The sequence below is a fragment of the Hyposmocoma kahamanoa genome, unplaced genomic scaffold (assembly GCF_003589595.1).
Source record: "Hyposmocoma kahamanoa isolate Upper Pololo Valley unplaced genomic scaffold, ASM358959v1 100021, whole genome shotgun sequence".
Lineage (NCBI taxonomy): Eukaryota > Metazoa > Arthropoda > Insecta > Lepidoptera > Cosmopterigidae > Hyposmocoma > Hyposmocoma kahamanoa.
The window spans coordinates 10,252,641-10,275,656 of NW_020653200.1; the positions used below are offsets into that span (position 1 = coordinate 10,252,641).

General features: G+C 34.2%; 1 protein-coding gene across 9 annotated transcripts in view; it reads right to left on the bottom strand.

The window, feature by feature from the left end:
* LOC113227908 (coiled-coil domain-containing protein AGAP005037) overlaps positions 1–23,016 on the bottom strand; it is a 169,260-nt gene that overhangs the window by 64,810 nt on the left and 81,434 nt on the right. For all 9 annotated transcript variants that reach the window (XM_026461104.1, XM_026461325.1, XM_026461037.1 and 6 more), the window contains 4 exons: positions 16,997–17,165; positions 16,383–16,581; positions 5,689–5,842; positions 190–258 (listed from right to left, as the gene is read on the bottom strand). In XM_026461104.1, coding sequence (XP_026316889.1) covers positions 190–258; positions 5,689–5,842; positions 16,383–16,581; positions 16,997–17,165 — 591 coding nt within the window. The remainder of the gene's footprint in view (positions 1–189; positions 259–5,688; positions 5,843–16,382; positions 16,582–16,996; positions 17,166–23,016) is intronic.

Consider the following 23,016-nt stretch of genomic DNA (forward strand, 5'->3'; position numbering starts at 1 on the left):
TTATTTATTATTTTTACCAAAATGATTTTTATTATTATTTTGTATTAAAATTAAATGCGTATAATGGGCCTACAGTTTTGTTTGAATGTTTATAACGTGTCTGGTTTCATTAAATATATTATCATTCTCGAGGAACTTCCACTTACCTGCAACACAGTCTACACCAACCGGCGTAACTGCAGCACTTACCTTCGACTTATGGACGTGCTGGTGGTGATAATCAGATTCTATTTCAGGCTCGCTAAAATAGTTCTGATCCTGAAAAGAAAGAGTAAAGTGAGTACTAATTCATTTGTTGTTTCCAAATATTTACACTTGGTTTGGTTGGTATGGTTATTTACTAAATAATTTATTGCTGGTAACAAGTTTATTGCCCTAACAGACGGATTAAAAGTCGCACTAATGTTAGAAAATTGTAATTAGTGTTGATTATTTGGTATTCTATCCGTTGTTAAGTTAATCTCGTAGCAATTAAAGTAACTGAAGTCAAATCTTTCACGAAATATTTATTTGTAATGAATACCGTGATGTTTGTATTACTCTCATAACAATGTATCTTTGCGAAAATATTCCGTAGCCTTTGTTAGGTTAGGTTAGACACTGGTTCTAACCCTGTAAGACTGAAGGAATATGTCTTTGTGTTTGTTTGATATTTGTATCATTAGTAATCAAATTTTCATAAAAGGTTTTTTATAGAAAAGTTAAAAGTAAATGTTATTAATAAATATGTGATAGATAAATATTGCACACACTCATAGCTTCGCTTTAGGAATACCTTGCATCTCGGGTGCCATGGATACACACACATAATCAACCACAAATTACACCTAAACTCACAAGAGAAATAAATACAAGCCATACAAATGTTCCTCTTGGCCCTGGAATCGAACCCAGGACCTCTGCGTGACAGACCAGCGCGAGGGCAGTTAAAGTAAATAATGGTTAATTACCGCTATTTATTTTAATACGAAAACTATATTAATTTGTAAACATGTAATCAAAACATAGAAGCACAAACAGAAGCGCCGAGCAACAGGAGGCTTGTTTCCGTTAGAGGGTGGTTGAAACGCCGTGTATTTATCCTATACACCTATTACTATAGAAAGTTCAGTATTGAGTACAATATAATTAGATCAAAATACTTAATTTTTTTTCGTACGTTCAATAGCCTTTTATGGCTATTTCTTAAAACGCCTCAATCACGTAATTGATTTAAGAAATTTTTCTTTTGACCATAAAATAAAATATTTGCACTGCTATCATATGAGCAACGTGACTTTAGCATTGAGCCAGCAAAAGGATGAGATAAACTTTATTACACAATTCCATATTCCAATCGACTTGCTAACGATTACGTTACGTAATCATTTGTACCGGCACGCTAGAGTTATACAATAGTGAGGTCAAATCTCAATTCATTATCGAAAAAAATATAATCAAATGCGAAAGCATTTTCAAGTTTTTAGATTTATGATTAGTATGGCAAGGGGTAGCTCATTAAAAGTTTTAATAAAACGACATCTCGAAACTATTTTGTTTTAGATTGAGGTTTGACGCGAGTTTGGGGTACGTAGCAGTTGTGCTGGACAGCGGTCCTATAAGCTTAGAGGATGGAGAACAAAGGAAAGGAGCTGCCACGGAATAAACGTGCTACCTGAACCAAAATTGTTCCACACATATGGCGGATTTAGTGTTGTACCATAATCATAGATAAGTCAATACCGATATGCAAATCTATGGCTTGAATGTTGAAACTGTTTTTTATGTTTGCAAATTTGTATTGTTTACTGTAATCAAAGTATGATTAATACTAGGCTATTATTACTAGGCAAGTAATGAGCCATTTTAAACATAATTAAATACAAAGTTATTTACCAATAAATGTAACGATGGAATTGCATTATTTAGTAAACTTTAAAAATAATAATAATGAAATAATAAAAACCTCGTAGGGAACTGTTTTAATAACAGAATATCGATAATATGTCTGCTTACAAAAACAACACTATCTTAAAATAACCATTATCGAAAATCATCAAAATATACTAACAAACCAAAGTAAAATTCGGCAAGACTTATGAATAAACTAGTTAAATGAGTCTAATTACATGAGATATTTGGGCTATTGTATGATTTATAGACAGAAAAATAACACATGCCGGTGGAACGTAACATTCGGTTGATTTCCGCTTTTTCTACTGCCGCACCCCTTAATGCTGCAGCGACGCATTTTTATCAATACTTAATTGTTCTCACTGTCAATATTTTTGTCCATTTCATTACAATTCATGCGAATTGTTCACTAAAATATTTGGCCAAAATATTGGTTTTGACATTTGATGTACTTCCCTTTCACAACCGGAAACGGGTATCAAAGAGTACTCCAAAAATAAGGACAGTTGGCATTTAAGATGACGTTAGGCATTTTCGATTCCCGTGTTTGACGTAAATCAATGTAGTGCCATTCCTTTTGGCTTACGACGGCACGCAGTACTTAAACAAAGACAATAAAATGTTTTTGTTTTCAATGTCTAAAAGCATCATATACATATAACTTCTGATTTATATATGTCAATATAACATCCCTTGGTTTCCATAGTAGCCTATAAGTGACGATCGTATCAGATTTCATTTTTAAAAAGTCGAATTTCGAAAAACAAATGCCGAGTTGTGCCGTAAAATTATACATTCATAAATTTTACTGCATGTCGCTATTGACAACAATGCACATCAGTTAGCTTCTACAACGTAGTTATGAATTAAAACGAAACTTCATGAGCGGACAAACGTCAAAACGGCCATCATAGCGAGCTGGTACTATAATAGTAATTCAAATTACCTAAATTCGGCGCAGTTCTACTGTGTTAATGATACAAACTTATATATGAATACGTTCAAAATATTTTGGAATGTGGCGTTGAAACTGGCTCACAGACTACACGTCGCTCAGCGAGCGATGGAAAGGTCTATGCTGGGTATCTCGTTAAGGGAGAGAGTCCGGAACGAAGTTACCCGGCATAAGACTGAAGTAGTGGACATCGTCCAGAAATGTAGCAAGCTGAAGTGGCAGTGGGCTGGCCACATCTGTCACAGAACGGATGAGCGATGGAGTAGACGGGTTCTCGAGTGGAGACCACGTCTCGGCAAACGTAACGTAGGACGTTCCCCTGCAACGACGATCGACCGACCGATGATCTGAAGAAGGTCGCGGGTAGTAAGGCACTATGGCGTACACTTGGGGAGGCTTGTCCAACAGTGGACTGCAATAGGTTGATTAATTGATTGATTGAGAATATTATCATTTCGTATTGATATTTCCTTAAATATACGTCTATATATCCAGCAAAGTGGATTTTAACAAATGTCACGTGTCCACCATGAACGAATCAATAATAATATAAGCAAGAATGTATAATACTGCAATGCACTATCGAAAACAAACAATGTTGTACTGAGGAATCAAATTCCAAGTATTGATTTGATTAAGACAGAAACTCAAAGCAGCTGTTGTAGTTTAGGAATAGCATTTCAAAATAATTGAACTTCGATGCTGCTGATACACACAGTTGTGTAAGTGACTGATTATGGGTTTCTATTCATCAGAAAACAATGCACGGCATTGAGGCAGGAGCGCAGTGTAGATATGTGTAGCGTTGACATTGCGATGCTAGGCCACAAATTCGGAACGATGTGGTGCGTCCAGTCGGGCGTTCAAGTTTTTCGTGTACATTGCGAGCAAACGTGTGCCTTGTGTTGGATACATCCAACACAATATACACGCAAACGTTGAACGCCCTGCTTAACGCACCACTGTTGCGAATTTGTGGCCTTATACTGCACAAACTTTAGAAGTACATGCCAAATGGTGCATTGTAACGGAGAGCGACGACGGAACGCGTGCCTATCTGACAAGGGGTCAACAGACGAGGCGGGGAGGGGTGCTAGCGTTAGGGCTAGGGTTAGTATTTATTCGACACGAATTTTGTCGCGCTCAAAACGCGTGGCTGCCGCGCGGTCGCCGAGCAGAGTACGTGTTGACGCCGCGCAGCGACCGCGTGCGTCAAACTGTCATGGCAAAATACGCTCTATCTATAGCTAAATTTTACGTTATAACTTAAATGAGCATCACAGACACGCGGGCGAGTCTGGCTTGAATGTGATCTACCGCGCGGTTTTATTATTCAGAGGAATTTAAATGGTGTTGCCTAGTAAATAGAATTCAGATTCGCCATTAATGGACACGAATGCGTGGTAACTGGGCGGCCGCCGCGCGGCACTCGGTGCGTTGAAATCATAGTGTTGCGACCATAGCGTACTGCGGTGGCGACGATGCAACGTATCGGCAACGTCAGTGTGGCGTCGCTCTGCCATGAACTGTACCAAGCCCAAATTTATTACTACACTATTCGGAAACCAGGAATATTCGAGAATGCTCCTGCCGCGTCAAAAAGTTATTCTATTAATGACTGATGTATTTACTTTGACCTGCCAAGTTTATAAGAATTAAATATAAAACTATTTTAGTCAATATGGCACTGGTGGCACTTCATATGGTTGGTACGGTGGTACAATATGTAGTTGGTATGGTGGTACAATATGTAGTTTTAACGTCGATTGGAGTTTACATGTCGGTAATTACGGAGAGAGTTCATTTTTAATAAGGCGTAGGTTGTGAAACTTGATACGAACCTATATATATATATATATATCGTCTGTTTAAAGGTAAAACCACAAGAAAATCACTTATAATATATACAATCTTTCTGCAGGTGAAACTCAATATAAAAAAAAGTTTAAACTCAATAAGTGGTTTTATCTGCAGAAAGATGGTGATTTTCTTACAACAGGTACATAATTTGGAGATTTGTTGTGGATTTGTGGAATGTCACTAATGTGGTTTTACCTTTAAGCAGACGATATGTTAGTTTTTCCCTTTGCAACGCTTACTTTTGTGTGATGCGTGGAAGAAATTGCTACTTAGCAATAAGGCCGCTCGTTGTACATTAGGTTATTCTGTGATACTTACCTACATTACTGTTCTGTGTTATCATTGTAATTTTTTAATGGGCAGAACATTTTATTCATTCATAATTTCGAAGTTACTGTCACGCGACATAATATTGTAAGTCAAGAACAGCTTCGGTATTAGTTCTATTTAGAAATGTCGTAACAAAGTGATTAGCAACTAAATAGGAGTGCATTTATTTAGGAAGTCAGTAATCTCATTACTGCTATGTAATTTGAATTAAGTAATTTTTAATTGTATATTTTATTTCGTCTGTTTAAAGGTAAAACTACATAAGTGAAATTTTCCACTTTATATAGTTATGGTAAGAAAATCAGTCTTTCTGCAAGTGAAACTCAATAACAAAAAAGTTATGAACTCAATGAGAGTTTTATCTGCAGAAAGACGGTGATTTTCTTACAACAGGAATAAGAATAATTATTATTATTAACGACTATGTAGGTAACACTGCACAAGGTGCGTACTACTGATATTACATATTACAACTGCCTCTGTGGCCGAACGGTTAACAAGCACAGATCCCGGGTCCGATTCCCGGGAGAAATATTTGTATTGCCTGCATTTACTTTTCTCGTGAGTTTGGGTGAAATTTGTGGTTGTCTATGCGTATGTCGTGGGGCTATGAGTGCGTGCGTTATTATTATTATTATTATATTACTTACCGCGTCCCAACTATTCGGCCCACTGCAAGAGGCAGCTCCTGATGGCATGACAAGAGAGCCAACACCCACAGCTCCTGGAAACACGCCGCCGCCCATATCGGTAGCTTCGAAGAGACGAAGAACGGAGCGGTCCCGAATGTCGCGTAGATGAGCCCTAGTAAGAAAAGCAAAAGTATTTCAACATCACCGACAATAACAAAATCATAAATGTTATCTTGTGATGCCCGTATGGACTTTACTATTGATGTTGTCAATATGAAAAAACCGACCTCAAAAGTCATTCATCCCCTAGTTTGCCACCATTAGAGGTGGAATATTTTCTTCAAATTTAAATGGGACCAATTCCGAGGTACCTAGGAAAGATCCAATAAAATATAATCTTTAAAATCGGTTCACAAAGGAGTTTACGAGTTTACGCGTAACATACTTACAAAAAAACCATTTGATTAGAGAACCTCCTCCATTTTTTGAAGTCGATTAAAAATAGGCTCTTTATAATTCCACAACGCAGTGACGTCACGGGTATAAATTACATTGCATTTCAAAGATTACCACTTATACTTGAGTGTATTAAACATGACTACTCTGCCGCTCTCTAGTAGTATGAGTCTTAGGACGAGCTCTATGAAACGAACGCTAACTACTTTTAAGCAAAAATGGCGAGGTAAGCAACTTTGTCAAGTTGAAGCAAGAAATTATGAAGTCTCTACCATTACTTAATTTCTTGCTTAAACTTACGCAAAATCCGTTTTTTGTAAATACGAAAAACTTGCTAAGCTTGCCATCTTTGTTTAGTCGAAGTCAAAGATCGTTTTATGTCTCTCAGCTTCAATCTGCTGCGATAAGAAACCTCAAACTATTAATCCTTTAGACAACGTAGTTACTAGAAACCCATGTCCGCATGTCTATGCATATAATATGTATATAGCGGCGGTAGGATGTTACAAAGAAGTTCGAAGGGGTTTAACTGTGTACATAAGTATCCTTAAAACTAATACTCACTGTAAAGCTTTAGAATTAATTCACTAGGATTGTCACAGAACTGTCACATTTAATGTCTCTATAAAATTTATAGTTTAATAGTTTATGGTAGCTTTCCATTGAAATCCAAAAAATTGTAATTGGATAGTTACATTGGGTTTTCTATTAGTTATCAAGACTGACTGAAACTAATTTTAATTAATTTTCAGTCAGCTACGTTACGTTCAGATGCTTGTAAATTAAAGATCAGAGTTTGTTTGCACTTAAAATTTTCACAAGCAGTAAAAGTTCCAGTTATTGAGAACTTTGTTAAAGTTAGAGGGGACTAAAGTGAATTGAACACCCCTGAGGCGCGGGTCACTGTCTCGGAATCATTAGTTTGCTATTCACTGTATTTTTTTCATAGCAATAATATTCATACCATGAACGGCAGACTTCGGATGCCGATATCATTAAAATTACGTTATTTGTGTGACTGATTTGATGTTTGACTTATATTTCTGACATATACTCGTATAAGGTCTAGATTTCCTTTATTTTTCCATCCTCTAAGTTCTAGATACATTATTACATTATGTCAATAGGTATAGCATACGGTGAAAGGCTTCAATCACATGTTCTTACTTTATTATTTTCAGAGAACCGAGTATTTTACCTGCTATAATTTCTTCAATCATCAAATCAATTTCTGTATTTGATGAATTGCTACTTAACATAATTGAATGTTTATTAAATCAGTTTTACGTCAATATATTTATTGTTGTAGTTATGTAGATAGTTATATGATAGAAACCAAATACTGTCGTAACTCTAAATTATGAAATTGAGAAAACACAACTTGAAAAGAAAAAGAAACACTGAGTGAAACCAATATATATATATAATCTCGTTGATAAATGGATAATTAAGTATTATATATAAATGACAATAATCATATGTTCTTCTTCTTAGCGTGCTGATTCAGATGTTTATATTTGTTAGGAACAGTACTTAGCGACTGACACATCATTATCAGTGGCGAATAATCGAAATAAGATCCAACCAATGTTTTATTACATTTCAAATTGTGTTTTATCACTTCCATAGTGTTGAGTTACGATAGTATGTGGTTTCATGTGCGACATGTAGGGAGAAAAAAAATGCTCGTTTTGGTGACGCGTAGCCTCGCCGGTAAATTGTGCACTCTAGCTGGTATCTATGTCGAAACAAGGGGTGCGCCGTTATACGCAAAATGGGCGCTACGAATACGAGTTGCAAAAAACCAGCCCTTCAAGTCTGGTTACGCTATTTCAAGGGGTGGAAGCGCGACAGCCGGCTAGAGAGTGGTTAGCAAATTCATGAAAAACTCTGTATTAGTAAAGCAAAATAGAGAATGAAATAAAAACCTGCCCTCATCGTTTTCTCATAGCACTCCGCGTAATTACAGGCACATGAGGACTTGTCGACTTATGTCTCAACGTGACGGGCGCAGTGGGAGTGCCCTTAAAGTACTGCATTTAAATGTAGAAGTGCATTTAAAGCACTGATTGGCACTGCAACTGTTATGGACAAGCTGTAGCTTACCACCAGTCACGCTTGTTCGTCCCATCACTTGGTATTATAAAAAAAGCTACTTTAATTATTACTAAAAAATCTAAGCTATAATTTCTCTGAATCTCCAATAGTCAACGCCAAAAATCCACTAAATATTACGCAGCAGAAAAAATAAATATTTTACAACGAATAATGGCGTATTTGTGTTTACACTTTTTGGATATAAAAACAACCAAATAAGAAAAAAATTAAAAACACATTCGATTAATTAATGAACAACTAAATATATTTAGACATAAATCAATGAAAATGTAATAACATTATATAAGATCTAGAAAATTAAGGACAAATTGTAAATATATGTGTAATGCAAAACATGCACACTAACATAGGTTATATTATAAATATAATTGTTCTACAAAACAAAATTAGTCTATGACCCAGTCCAATGTTAGTCCTGTCTATAAAAAAGTTTTTAATTTAATAACATTTCAAAACTAAACCTGAATGTTATGGGTAAAAGTTACAAAAACAAACAACGGTAAAGAAATAATTGAAAACAACAACAGCAAAAAAGCTTTAATCATATACATCTTTATCACAACAACTTACGGGCATCGATAGTCGTGTTCGTGCTGAAAACTTTTCATGTTCGTTTTTTTTATTAAGTTTAATAAACGGAAGAGCACGAAAAGAGGTTCATATGGCCTCAGGACGGAAGCTATACTAGCGTTGTTCCGTCGAGACGAAAAGTTTGGGGCGGGGCTCCTCTCAGGTTGTGATAAGCGCTCCTCAGTAATAATATATATCTTTACATATTATTTGAAAGCCCATAATTATGTTGATATAAATAACTACAAACAGAGACCCTATTCACAAAGGATTAAGCAGGAATCATCACTGATTCAATATGTTTATTAGTTATGTTTTTGAATTGTTTACGTTTGATTATTATTTGTATTTCTATCACATAAAAAACTTAATATACTCGTAAACAATAAATAATAAAATCGATTCAAGTGTATACGATAACAAGTTTTTGTATAGATTCAATTCAATTCAAAGCTATTTTCAAGCGAATCAATTCAATAGAAAGGCTAAATATGTAAGCTAGCAATAAACATTTTATAATAATATCAATAAATTTGAACGTAACTCTATTTACAAATATTTAGTTGTAAATAGTTTTTGCCCTAGAATTCGGGTGTTAATAGGTTTTAACCCCATTAATACCAGGCGTTAACAAAGCACCAGGTTAAAAACCGGGTGCTTGCCCATCTCTGATGGCCGGAGATAAAAGTGGAAACACTGAAGTAATAAATTATTCCTTCTTGAAGGAGAGTTTACGTGGAATCGGAAATAGCAAGAGAAATCTTTAGGAGAGCTCTATCAACTCATATCAACACATTAAATATTTAAACATCGTCTTTTGATGCTTGTTTTAAAGGCTAGATTTATTCCCGTATTGTATTACTTAGATACGTAAAACTTGTACTTATTTAGTTTGCATTCTACTTGCTACAAGGGTGTATGTAATTTTCGATTACATTTTCTCAAACTATGTAATTATCTTGACAATAATTCTTAAACATTCCCAAAATGTGACAAATATTTACGTAGTGAAATTGATAACGACTATTTGCCATAAAGGAGATTGTGTACTAAATATGCCTAGCCTAACATGAACAATAAAATATGATTGAAAATAAGTATGATTGAAGAATACATACTTGTACTCGTCTAAGAATAGTCTTGTCAAGAATTAATATAATAAATAAATTACCAACTCAGTGCACAAGCATGTTAGGTAGCTATTTGCATATATTAGACTTGAAGTCATGTTAAGTTAATATTAACAGGTATATACTCGTCTAATAGATTTACGTTAATAGAGATATCGTCATAATAATTACATTAAAACATGTATATTCATTACATTGTTATACAGGGTGCCCCAAAAGTCAACGTCAGGCGGGTACTGCGTGAGAAGCTGCAGTTCTGGCAAAAATAATAATAAAAAATTCCATGTGACTTAGTTAAACGATAATAGGCACATTATTCAAAATGTTGAAAATCGATACCCTAAACCACACCATTAGGTGAAGACGAACCAATTTTGCTGTGTTTTTTTTAACCTAATCATAAATAACGATACTATTAATCCAAGTAACGAATGGGAAAATGAATGTCGTTAGATTATTAAAACTAAATGAAGTTTCATTGATTTAAAAATTATGTCGGCCAACTTTAAAAACGAATATTTTTGTAGACGAGTGCTACACTACTTTGGGCAAGTTATTTCAAAAGGTGGATGAATGGTCCACAATGGTCAAGATTTTAAAAGTACAATATTTGCAACTGTTTTCTTCCATTAGGTATATATAAAGTTACAAGTTGCGAGTCACTGATAGAATTAGAATGCATACTTCCCGATATGGTGGAAAAAAAGGTAATTTATACCGTCGTTGTACGCGGATAGATTCCAAAGCAAAGGGAAAAATACGAGATGACCTGAATGTGGAAAATATAAATAATAAAAATATAAATATAATAATAGTCGCGACGTAAGCGTTCTTTTTTCAATATAAACGTCTGTTGAAAAAACTTGCTGTCAATTTTAAAATCTTCTTTTCAGATTGGCCCAAATCGTAATTCGAACCCAGAACCTCCTCATCAAGGGCCTATAGTACTAAGCACTGTGCCACCGAAGAACACACCCCGTAACCCGACCATGAGCCGCAGGCCGAGCCCGAGCCCACCATCGTAGGTAATTTAGGTAATAAAATATTATTGCTTATTTTTGCCTTATCTAAAAAACACCCTATTTAAAAAAGTGTCTTATTTAAAAAAAATGATGGTATGGGTTTTTTAATAAGTTAGTTTAAATAATTAAACTATTTATACTTAAGTAATTTTTTTTGTGCTCCAAGAGCGGTTTCGCCGTAATATAAGTGTGATGGACATACATCACAGAATGAGATAGCCAATGTGTAACTTTAGTTGTAACGACTTTGGCTTGTGTTATATAATATTGTATGGCGAGAGGTACACAAATTCGGAGCGCCGAGGGTTCATAAATGTACACTTGTCTTGATAATTGACTAGAGCGGGTAACCCGTCACAAACACGAATTTCTTTTTTTTAGGATTTCATTATGCCGAACACGGTACGACTTCTTTATTAGTGCGCTGACTGTTGTAGTATAAATTTTTAATACAGGAATATCTTGCAGCAGAAGTAACGTTTGTCCGAAAAACTATTATTAGAATATTTATTATATATGTGATTTTTTTTAAAGGCCGCTGCGCCTGTCAAAGTCAAAGTCAAAGATTATTTATTCCATAGGTAAAATAAATTTACAATTGAAAACGTCACATTTAAGCTACTGCTCGTTCACTACGACCTCCCTGTGAAGAACGAGCAAGAAACTCTAAGGATTGCTCTTTTCAAATAAATTTAAATGCTGTGGAATACACTTTGAATCAAATTTGTGTGGATTCTGGAGCCATGTCGTCTTTCCATACATCTTTATCTAACACGTAGTCTTAAATTTGGTAATATGATTTTTCGATCAAAATATTTTTAATGTAGTTTTTAAACTTAGGAATTCATAAACTTAATATATGCTCCGGAATCTTATTGTAAAAACGTATACAGTTCCCCATAAAAGAGTTGTTTACCTTGGTTAAACGAAATCGTGGTACCATGAGTTTGGACTTAGCTCTAAGGTTAATATTATGGATATCTTCTTTCTTATTGAAATTATGTGTATTTTTACGGGCATATAAAATATTTGAGTAAATGTACTGTGATGCTACAGTCATGACCCCAGACTCCTTAAACTTTTCTCTGAGAGAAACCCGAGAGCCTAGACGGTACACAGAATGAATCACTCGTTTTTGCAATACAAATATGGTTTGAATATCTGCCGCTTTACCCCACATGAGAATCCCGTAGGACATTATACTATGGAAATAACTAAAGTAAACTAGTCTAGCAGTACTAACATTGGTAAGCTCACGTATTCTGCGGACTGCGTATGCAGCAGAGCTTAATCTGCCTCACCTTGATACATAAGTTGACAAGTCTCGTGTGCCTGTAATTTCACCAGCAGCCTTGTCCTTTAAAACCGAAACACAGAAATGCTCACATTACTGCATGGCGGGAGAAATAGGTAAGGTAGCAGTATTTCCCTGGACGAACTCGTTCACATGGAGCTCTACTGCTATCAGTTCTATGAATTCCATGAATTCTTTGAGCAGAAGTTTGTTTGGTCAATTCATGTCTAGTGTACTGTCTGTTTTCCATGTAGATTTCCATTTAGATGGCTGTTGTGGTTAGACTACAGAAGTGAATTTGTTTGCATTTCCGAAAATGTTTTAAATAACTATTTATTTAAAATGCAAACAAATTCACTTCAGCAGTCTAACCACAACGGCCATCTATCTAACGATAGCCGTTCCGAAGTTAAAGTTGTTACTCAAAGACTCTACTATTAGAGTTAGAGAAGTTGTTACTCAAACACTCTAATAGTAGAGTCTTTGAGTAACAACTTTAACTTCAGAACGGCTATCGTTTTTTTGTACAAAAACTACATATTCAACTCGATACATTAGACAAACGGTATGTTGGGGAAATAGGAATCGGGAAACGTATACATTGACAATATGCTAAAATAGTGAAACTTGTGTATGAATGAATGAATGTTGTGATGAAATAAATTGTAACGTGTTTCCGGAAAATTGAAACAAAATATATTCAATAAAAGTCGAAAGGTTTCCGGATAAACAAAATTCTGTAAATGAAATGGCAACATCTATCTGAATTGTCTCTTAAAGGATTTGCAGACTTTATTAGACGATGCATCACTCAATCTACAGTTCAAATTCAGATCTACAGTGAAATATGGTTACAACAAAATGGTTTGCTCAACACATTATCCTCGTTCTATAACTGACTATTCGAGCACAACGTAACATAAAATTAATATTACAAAACAAAACCGAAAGTGGATTGAGCGCTTTGATTCAATTTTGTTCTCCGGACCTAAACCCCCTTGAACAGCAGGAGTATATTTAAAACCAATAGAAAGTTCAGCCGAACTGCGCCACAAAATTGGTGAAGCAGCAGAAGAAATAAATACGAGGCGATTCGTATGATTGGTACAAAGATCTTTTCTGAGACGATGCAGAACTCGTATTCGTTCCGAGGGCAAACAATTTGAACATTTTCTGTAGCTTTACCGAAAAAGTAATGTAATACAAGCATTACAAAACTTACATTCGTTTCACTTAAGTTAAAACATGCGACATTAGACTGATATAATTTGATTCACGCACTTCATTGACCTACCATAGCTCAATGACGCACAACTATTTATTCGTTACGATTAAGAGTTACATAAAGAAGTCCTTTTGCAAAAAATAAGCAATATTTTTTAGTGAATTAAAAAAAATATTTATAAACAAAATTTGTAATGAAGAAGTGATTTGTTTTACAGAACCGAGAGAAATGGCAGAAACTGAAGGGGGCCTACACTGATATGGTTGAGAACGGCTAGGAAAAAAAGATGACTTTTTTAATGAATTAAAAAATATTAATTAATTAAAAGTGGCAAGTTTTATACGATTTAGAAATCTTGATTAAATGTGCCACCTTTTAAAATGACTTACCTAGGGCAGAGTAGTACTTTTTTTAAGATATGAAGTGTCAATTTTATAAAGCATAACTTTATCTACTAAACTAACAGCGTTCATTGTTTCATTTGACTGCGTTTAATAACATATGTGGATTACAGTACCTAAAGAGGTAGTTCCCGCTCGACGTTGAGTCTTAGTATATCCAAAAATCTCAAATCTCAAAATCTTTAAAAAGATTTAAAAAAGCCTCGATACAAAACAGTGTACCCAACAACTCGTCGAAACCAAATTAACGAGTCCAAACACGATAGTTGTACTGTGAATAATATTCTTGAATCACTTCCCCAGTAATTTCGTAAGTTCTTTATTGTTTTCTTTGTTGCTTATACAATAAATGCTGTGTACGTGTGTAATAGTAGTATACACATATAAATACACAACTAATATAAAATTACACTGTTATCTAAGATATATTTATATATTAATGATTGATTGATTGATGATGTATGTATTTCATGTGCTACTATTGATGTACCTCAACTATAAAATTAATAAATAAATAAATAGCAAAGAACTATCTCCGTTTAAGTAATTAGACAAACTTAGAGATAATCTACTAGAGACAACTATATCGACCGGGTGAACAGGTAACAAAGGTGCTCGGAAAGCTTGTTTATCATATATCTATTACTTTAGATGCAATTTGAATAGTAACCTCATGACATTACAGAATATTCGTCAGAGAGGGCTTCAAATGTTTGTAAATAAACTTATAGTTCCTCTTGCGAGCTAAATCCTGTTACCATTCGAAATAGAAATGATAAAATATTTTACGCGGTTGCAGCAGCAGAGGATATTTTATCAAGTTGGAAATTCATGGCAAAGGAATGGATTAAAACTATTTTCTATAAGCTCGAGCTCCATAAATCTTGTTACACTTCATGGATTTCTGTTTCTAGAAAATAATATTGCATATAATAACGCATTCATTTCTGTACACGAAAGTAAATTCTCTATGCGTTCTAATTGAGATTATATGCAGTAATATAGAGATAGTAATGAAAGGGTTGTATCCCTAACTAGCCGTGAAGAGGTTCACGGCAGTGAATCGGGAAACTCCGGTCCACAAAATTTATTAAAAGAAGTAAAGTTAAAAGAAAGGTCTGTAACAATAAAAAGGTAAATGTAAAATAAAAACAGGTACAACAGTATAAAACACTCCCTACACTTTATTATTAAGGCACTTACCCCTAAATGGGCCGAGTAACTGAATTATAGATATAGGTACACGAAGGCTGTAGACTGTTATAAATTATTACACATGATTTAGCTTATTTAATGATTATAAACGTAGTAAAGAACCAAAATTAGCGATTATACGCGATGGAATTTGAAACAGCTCCGACTGTGGCGGTTGAGCAGGGAGTGACCGTGGTACGAAAACAACATGAGAAAGTGAAGGAAGATGGAACAATTTAAATTTAAAATTTAAATACAAGTAAAAGAAAAAATGATAGGATACAAGCGGAGAGAGGCGATACAAAAAGGTGAGATGACGGTGTAAGGAGATCACACCGTCACTGTAATATAGCGCACATAGGACTCTTCTTTCAAAGCTTCTTTATAACACACTCAGCGCGTTAGAGGAGACGAATTGAAACCTTGCTCTTATTACCCGTAAAACAGATTGAAAACCGTGCATTGTACGCATTGATCTCAATGATTGTACGGGAGGCAAATTTCCTGTAGTAGCAGAAGTAGTATAGCCTATGTTAGATTCAGTATATCACCAGTATTTTTGTGGATTTTAAGTTTTATTGTACGGATTAAAACACTGCTGCTTTGTTTCCTCTTTGCTTCTTTGCGAGGCAAATAAACCAACTAAAAGGTATTATTACTGATTTTGGATTTTAAAACTGTCAGATTATTTATATGAGATATACGTAAGTATTATTTAAACGATATTTATGTTGGTAAGAACTTAACGAGGAAATTTATGAAGTCTTAAATGTAAGCCGGTATTCTAAGTTTTCAATTTCCTCTCCTTTGTATCGCCTTTCATAAACTGTGATAGGTTCGCTTATACTTCGCCGTATATATAGGTATAATTTTCTACTTCAGGTTGTAATCTTTGCGCTACGAAGGCATAAATGAATATGAGCTTGATCTCCAGCCCATTTCCAGCAAGAGTAGGAAGTTATTTCTTGGTACTATATGAACGTATGTAGCAAGAGAAATAGGATATTGTAATTTTTTCATTTAAGTCAGTAAAAGATCTTTTTAACCTAATATTTAGTGAAATCATTACGTAATTAATTCCCAATCTGAATTCCGATATTGAATGTTAAGTAATAAATTCAACTAGAACAAAGACATACTTTTTAAATTTAGCGAATTGTGGTCGTCAGAAGACAACATTTTTGGAGTAACTTTTGTCGTTAGCATTTAAATGTTCTGCATAGAAATTGAAAGATTATTATTTATCCCGTGAAAATTGTTACTATCTTTCGTGTAAATATAGTACTTATATGAATAATTTACCTGACGTCTTCCAGCTCATAGAACATGTCCTTGGATGAATCATGTATGTAGATCTTCACTAACGGACTATCAAGATATTGCATAGTTAGTTGTTTGGGGAAGCTTCTGACGAACAGAGCCTTGACGGTGTCTATCGAAGTAATTTCGTTCGGCAGGAGGGCACGCTTTGTTTCGTTCCTATATTGGAGGAACACCAATCCTGCAACAAACAACAATTAATTAGTTAGTAGGGGGTGCAATATTTTCTTGGGAACTGTATTGATAGAAAATTCGTTATCAACAAAAATACAGTATTCTGAATATCCGATATGCAAACATTATATGAAGAGCACTTTTTTTGGATATATGGATTACCCTGCCTTTTCGACATAGTTAATAACAATTTTACGCGACATTCGAAATTTTAATTGCTTTGAATTTTATATCGAGTAGCACACGAATATTAAAAATATTTTTAGGAAATTGAAGTTTAAATTTATTACATTTATGACGGAGATGATATGGTGTAATTGAATGCATAGTTTATATCTAATTTGTATCCTTTACTTTAGTTATTTGTAATCGATTTCTCCCAATAGGCATATAATATAATATAACTAGATCGATTTACATACCCAAAGGTCTTTCCAGTGTTTTACTGGGCGTCCGGACAACCGGCAATGAGGATCGCTGCTTCCCCCCTCGACGGAAGCCAGTTGACGCCGTCTCCACTTCTGACATGATGCCAGGATCATCGTCAAACAGAAAGTTGTTCGTCGGGGGTGGGTATCGCGGTAGAGGAGGCTGTCAAATAATTATTTTTTGTTCAAATAGGTACATATCTGATAGAAAATGCGAAAGTAGAAATTAGTAAATTGTTAGTAACGATAGAAGTCATAATGATGTATGAACGTGGAATGTTTATTAAGCGTGTCTGAGCAAAAATAATGTGAAATAATGAAATGTGAAAAAATTTTTCGATAGAAATATATTTAATAGCAAATCGTCAATGGAATTCACTGTTCATACTTTCGAAGCCTACGCACCCTTATTATAAGTACTAAGGAGATTTGCACCCTATATACACCTCAGTCATATGACTTCATATGCACGTCATGTAAAGTAACGAACTTATCGTGAATTTCTAACTTATTTGATTTAATTAGGTATGTAATTCAGTATTGTAAAAATAATTATCAGTTTAATTTATTGGCTATTTTTATTCCTTTGTACTTGTACATGTGTACATATTATTAGTATTACATTATTACAACATGAATTGTTATTAATTATGTGAAAGGATTAAATTACCGACATAAAATTAACGGAGACGCTACTCGCGATTTTCTACGTGCCATTTTCTTGGTAACAGTTTACGTTATATGCGCCATTAATATCAAAAATAAGCATATACAGGGTGTGATCCACAGTTCAAACAAACAACCTTGGTTGTATGATCTGAGGTGTAATCGTTAAGTGTGCCCAGGCGATTATTCCATGAATATAAAAGATAGAAAGTATGTTACCTAATGAGTAAATAAACATTAATAACTTTTTAAAAATAAAACTAGATATATTCAAAATTTTATCATTACACTCTCCATTAATACATTTAATATGACATTCATAGAGAGGCTTTAGTAGACCTACTTTTAGAGGTAACAATAAGTTTATAGATAACAAAACTGCTATGAATAAAGTAATCAATCTTACAATTGAATAAAAATATAAAGGCCATAATAGTCAATTATTTGGTCAAGTGTGTGTTGTCTGTAAAAATGAATAAAACTGATTAAATTTACTTTACAGCTGGTCGACTCAGTTTCATGTAAGGATCATTGCATTGTATGGGTCGAATAAAAATGGGGTCAGCAGAATTTGGTCAAATTAAAAAAAAACGTTTTTTAATACAGAATGAACAACCTTTGACTAAATTTGACCAACTTTTGCTGTCCCGATTCTTTTCGTCTCATACAATAAAACGATCTTTACCTGAAACAAAGGTGATCAGCTCTAAAAAAAAAATTTGATCAATTTTGTTTATATGGATAAATGAATATTAGTTATTGTTCTGGGGTATGATGAGATTGGGCTATGGCTACAATAAGGGAAGCTAACTAAATAACAAAATACTCAATATATCACAAGTCAATAATCATTTATTCCATAGGTAACATTTTACACTTGAAAACGTCATTTTTTCAGTTCATTGTGCTAACTTCCCTGAGAAGAACGAACACGAAACTCTAGGGATTACTCTTTTCAAATAAACTTAAATGATACTTTGAAGAATATTTTTGTGAAATCTCGACTTGTGCATCATTCCATATTTGTTTACCTACAACACATATCAATCTTTAATTTTGTAATATGAGTTTTCAATTAAAATATTTTTAATTTAGGTTTTAAACTTAGGAAATGATAATCTTAATAAATGCTCCGGAATTTTATTGTACAAAAGTATACGGTTCCCCTTAAAAGAATCCTTTACCTTAGGTAGATAAACGATATCGTGGTACCATGAGCTTGGACTTAGTTCTAAGGTTAATATTAAGGATATCTTCTTCCTTAATGAAATTGTGTACATTTTTACGGGCATACAAAATATTGAAGTACAAAACAATCATCATCAACCCATTTATACGTCCCACTGCTGGGCACGGGTCTCCTCTCAGACGAGGGTTTAGGCCGTAGTCCGCCACGTTGGCCCAATGCGGGTTGGGGACTTTAAACGTTTTCCGAGAGTTATGATGAATCGTCTTCGACGTGCAGGTTTTATCACGATGTTTTCCTTCACAGAAAAGCTCATAGCAAATTTCAATTTACATTAAAAAATTTCAGAATTCAGTGGTCTATAATTTCGTGCTGTGGTAATTATCATACTAACTAAAATACTCGTTAGTCGGATACCAGGCAAAACCGCACGGTATATTACAATCTGAAACGTTTTGCGAGTATTTTGTAAGTGAAATAGTAGAACATGTGTTGTTCAGTGGAAATATAATGAATTGTGGGATCTATTAGGCGAAAAATAAAATGATTAAAAGTTACAACGTAACGTTCCCGGAATTAGAGATCGCACGATTTTTTGCTTCGAATCTATTTTTGGATCGCAATACCTCTGAATCTATCTCATAATAATCGTTTAGAAATTAAGTTTGACAAAAAAATATATTTTATTTTCGGCTTCTTTAGAGTGATATTAATCAATAAGAAAAGACATTCAGATGACACAGAAGTAGCAATAATTGCCAAATATCGTAGACTTATTGTACGTACTTTAATGTTGTTATACTACTTTGTTATAGATCAATATAAAACAGGATTAACCTCACGATTTAATCGAGGTTCAGAAAGACTATTTTGTTTAAATTATGAATACGATCTGGATGATTCGATTCGCCTTAATGTTGTATCGATTAGCTTAAAAATCAAATTGCTATGAATCTATATAAAACATCGCTAGATCGTACACACTCGAAACGATTTTCATAATCGAGTCGTAACGTGCATCCCTAGCCGGGACTTATATATTTATGAGTGTTCAATTTTTGTATTTTTTCTGAATAGTTTTTGCACGAGAAGGTAATTGTGATAAGTTGTGTATAGAATCACACATAATTACGCTATTTAATAAAGCTGCATTACATGGCGCCAAAAATGTACAATAATTTGCCAAAGGAGATTAGATTGATTAATAATTTTAATGAATATATAAGACAACTATTAGCTTTTTGTAAATAGTACTTTTCACTCCTTGACAGGATTCTTTGACAGTAATTATGACATGTATTCATGAATTTATTTTTATAAATATCTTTTGCAATGTTACTTGCAATATTTGACAATTTCATCAAATTGTAATAAATAGTTGAAATTGCTTGTTTGTAATTATAGTAAATAGTTGAATAACATATATTTGCATGTCAACTATGGTAGAATATGCTGGATTTATTTAATATAAGATCATAATGTACCTTATTTGTGACAAGTCTGTTCGGAATTCTATGAAGTGGAACTGAACCCACAAATAATTTGTTTTTTAAAATAGACATGAACTTTCAGATATTTTATTTATAATCATCATTACCATCATTTCATCCGAGAGTCGCCCACTGCTGAACCCAGGCCTCCTCCGAAAGAACGCCACAAATACCAATGTTATGCTGCATCGAGTGGTGCCCCGCCCATTGCCATTTAAGTTTTGCAATTACTTGGGGTATGTTAGAGTAACGGACGTAGCAAATATTCCCTTGCGGATATCCTCATTAATGATTCGATATCGCAGTGAAACTCCGAGCGTAATGTAACAATAAGCAAATCATAAAATATATACATTATTTATCATCACTACTACACATAAGTACCTACCAGTGGTGAAGAGATCACATAACGCAAGTCTTATACTGATTAATCGAAGCTTAACATGTTATAATACAGGAATCTAAATTCACAACACTAATTAATGTCTAACAAATAATGTACCGGACAATTTTACCCGACGCAAAGCCGTTTACTAAACAAAACGCCTGACGGTTTTCCCCGACGACTTTGCCACCGAGATCCGACATTCGAGATAATTTACGGGTGGTAGTAAGAGGTCAGAAAAGTGAATACAAAAAGAGCTTATTCAAAATATGAATATTATTACATTATTTGATAAGCTATCGTCGAAAACTTTTGTGCAAATAAAAATACGGAAACACGGAATACGGAATCCAATTTTGAAAACTTAGTATTTAGTCAAATTTACTCCTTTTGCACATTAATAGCAATAATTTTCTATTTATATATTAGATACATAATATATAAATAATAATGAATTATCCCATTTTGAAATTTACTTTAAACACACATTATTTTAGAATAGTTGGCCAATCAGGTTATCATAATTTTTTTTTATATCAAAGAAAAAAAAATTATGCACTGAAAAATAAAATAAAACTTTTTTTTAAATTTAAGTGCCATAGTTAGTCATACTATTTACTGCCTATCTATTAGCACAGTTAATGTAGAATATTATGACACCAAAAAACCGAAGGAATTGATTAGCTTGTAGTCGTGATGTATAACAACGTAAAATTTGGTGATAATAAAGAAATGAGAGAGAGAGAAATTTGGTAATAGAAAAAAATATATATCTTGTATATATCTTGTTTAAAAAGACTTCCGCGTTCATATACAATTGTGAAACTGAAAACCTTATAGCTGATAGTTCGATAAAAAAAAACCAAAATGGCGTCGCGTTTGATGCTCGTAGAAAGCGTTGCCGTCGCGGGCTGAAGGGTAATAGTATTATCATTTAAATTGAGAGTTAATTATGTAAATCTACAACCAATAATATAATATAAGCTAGGTAATATAGAGTGGTAAAACGTTTTTATAGAAAAATATTAATTTTCAGTATGTATTCGGAAGGAGGTACAGTTCCATTTTATAGAATAGGAGTTTATACGAGCTCAGTCAAACAACAAACAATCAGTTTGTTAATAATAGGGGTTAAAGTATGAAATTGCCGATTGTTTATTTTTTAAATTTTTAACAAATTTATTTAATCAAAATAGTTGCCATTATTATCTATACATTGCTGCCATCTAATGGGAAGGTTATTAATGCCTTTGCGATAGAACTCCGACGATCTAGACTGCACAAACTGTGTGAAAGCATTTTGTACTGCCTCCTGGGAAGAAAACTTCTTGTCACGTAGATAATTGTCCAAATCACGAAAAAAATGGTAGTCCGTTGGAGCAAGGTCTGGTGAATACGGAGGATGACGAATGGTTTCTAACTGCAGTTCCTGAAGGGTCAAAATGGTTTCTCGTGCTGTGTGAGGTCTCGCGTTGTCGTGGAGCAATAATGGTGAAGATCGATTCATGAATCGGGGCTGTTTTACTGCTAGTTTTGTCCACATGGTTCGGAGTTCGGCACAATAGACATCTGCCGTTATTGCTTGACCAGATCGGAGAAAACTATAGTGAATAACACCATGCTGAGACCACCAAACAGTTACCATTACCTTTTTATTGGTAAGTTTTGCTTTAGGGTGTCCTAAAGCAAAACTTACAACAACAGTGTTGTTGTGGCATTTGACCTGGGGTCAGCCATTGCATTTTTCTTTTCCGGTTATCATAAAGAATCCACTTTTCATCACATGTTACAATTCGATCCAATATTCCTTCATTTCTGTACCGGTTCAACAAGGCAACACAAGTTTCAACACGCGTTTCTTTCTGCAGATCAGTCAAATCATGAGGCACCCATTTTTCGTATTTTTTTATTTTATTGATTTGACGCAAGTGAGTCAATATTGTGGGTAAGGTAACGTTATACCATGCCGCTAATTCCTGGGTAGTTTGACTAGGATCGGCTTCCACTATCTCTCTTAATTCATCGTTATTCACCTGTGTGGGCGGCCTTCCTCGTCGTTCTTTAAGTCGAAATTTCCATCACGAAAGCGTTTAAACCAAAATCGCACGGTGCGTTCATTAGTAGACCCCTCTCCAAACGCAGCATTGATATTGCGGGCTGTTTCTGCCGCGTTAGTTCCGCGTCGAAACTCGTATTCAAAAATCACTCGAATTTTCGCAGTATCCATCTTTCTTGTCTAAATTGAATAACAAAAACAATTGAAAGTCGATATTCAAATGTTTCAAAT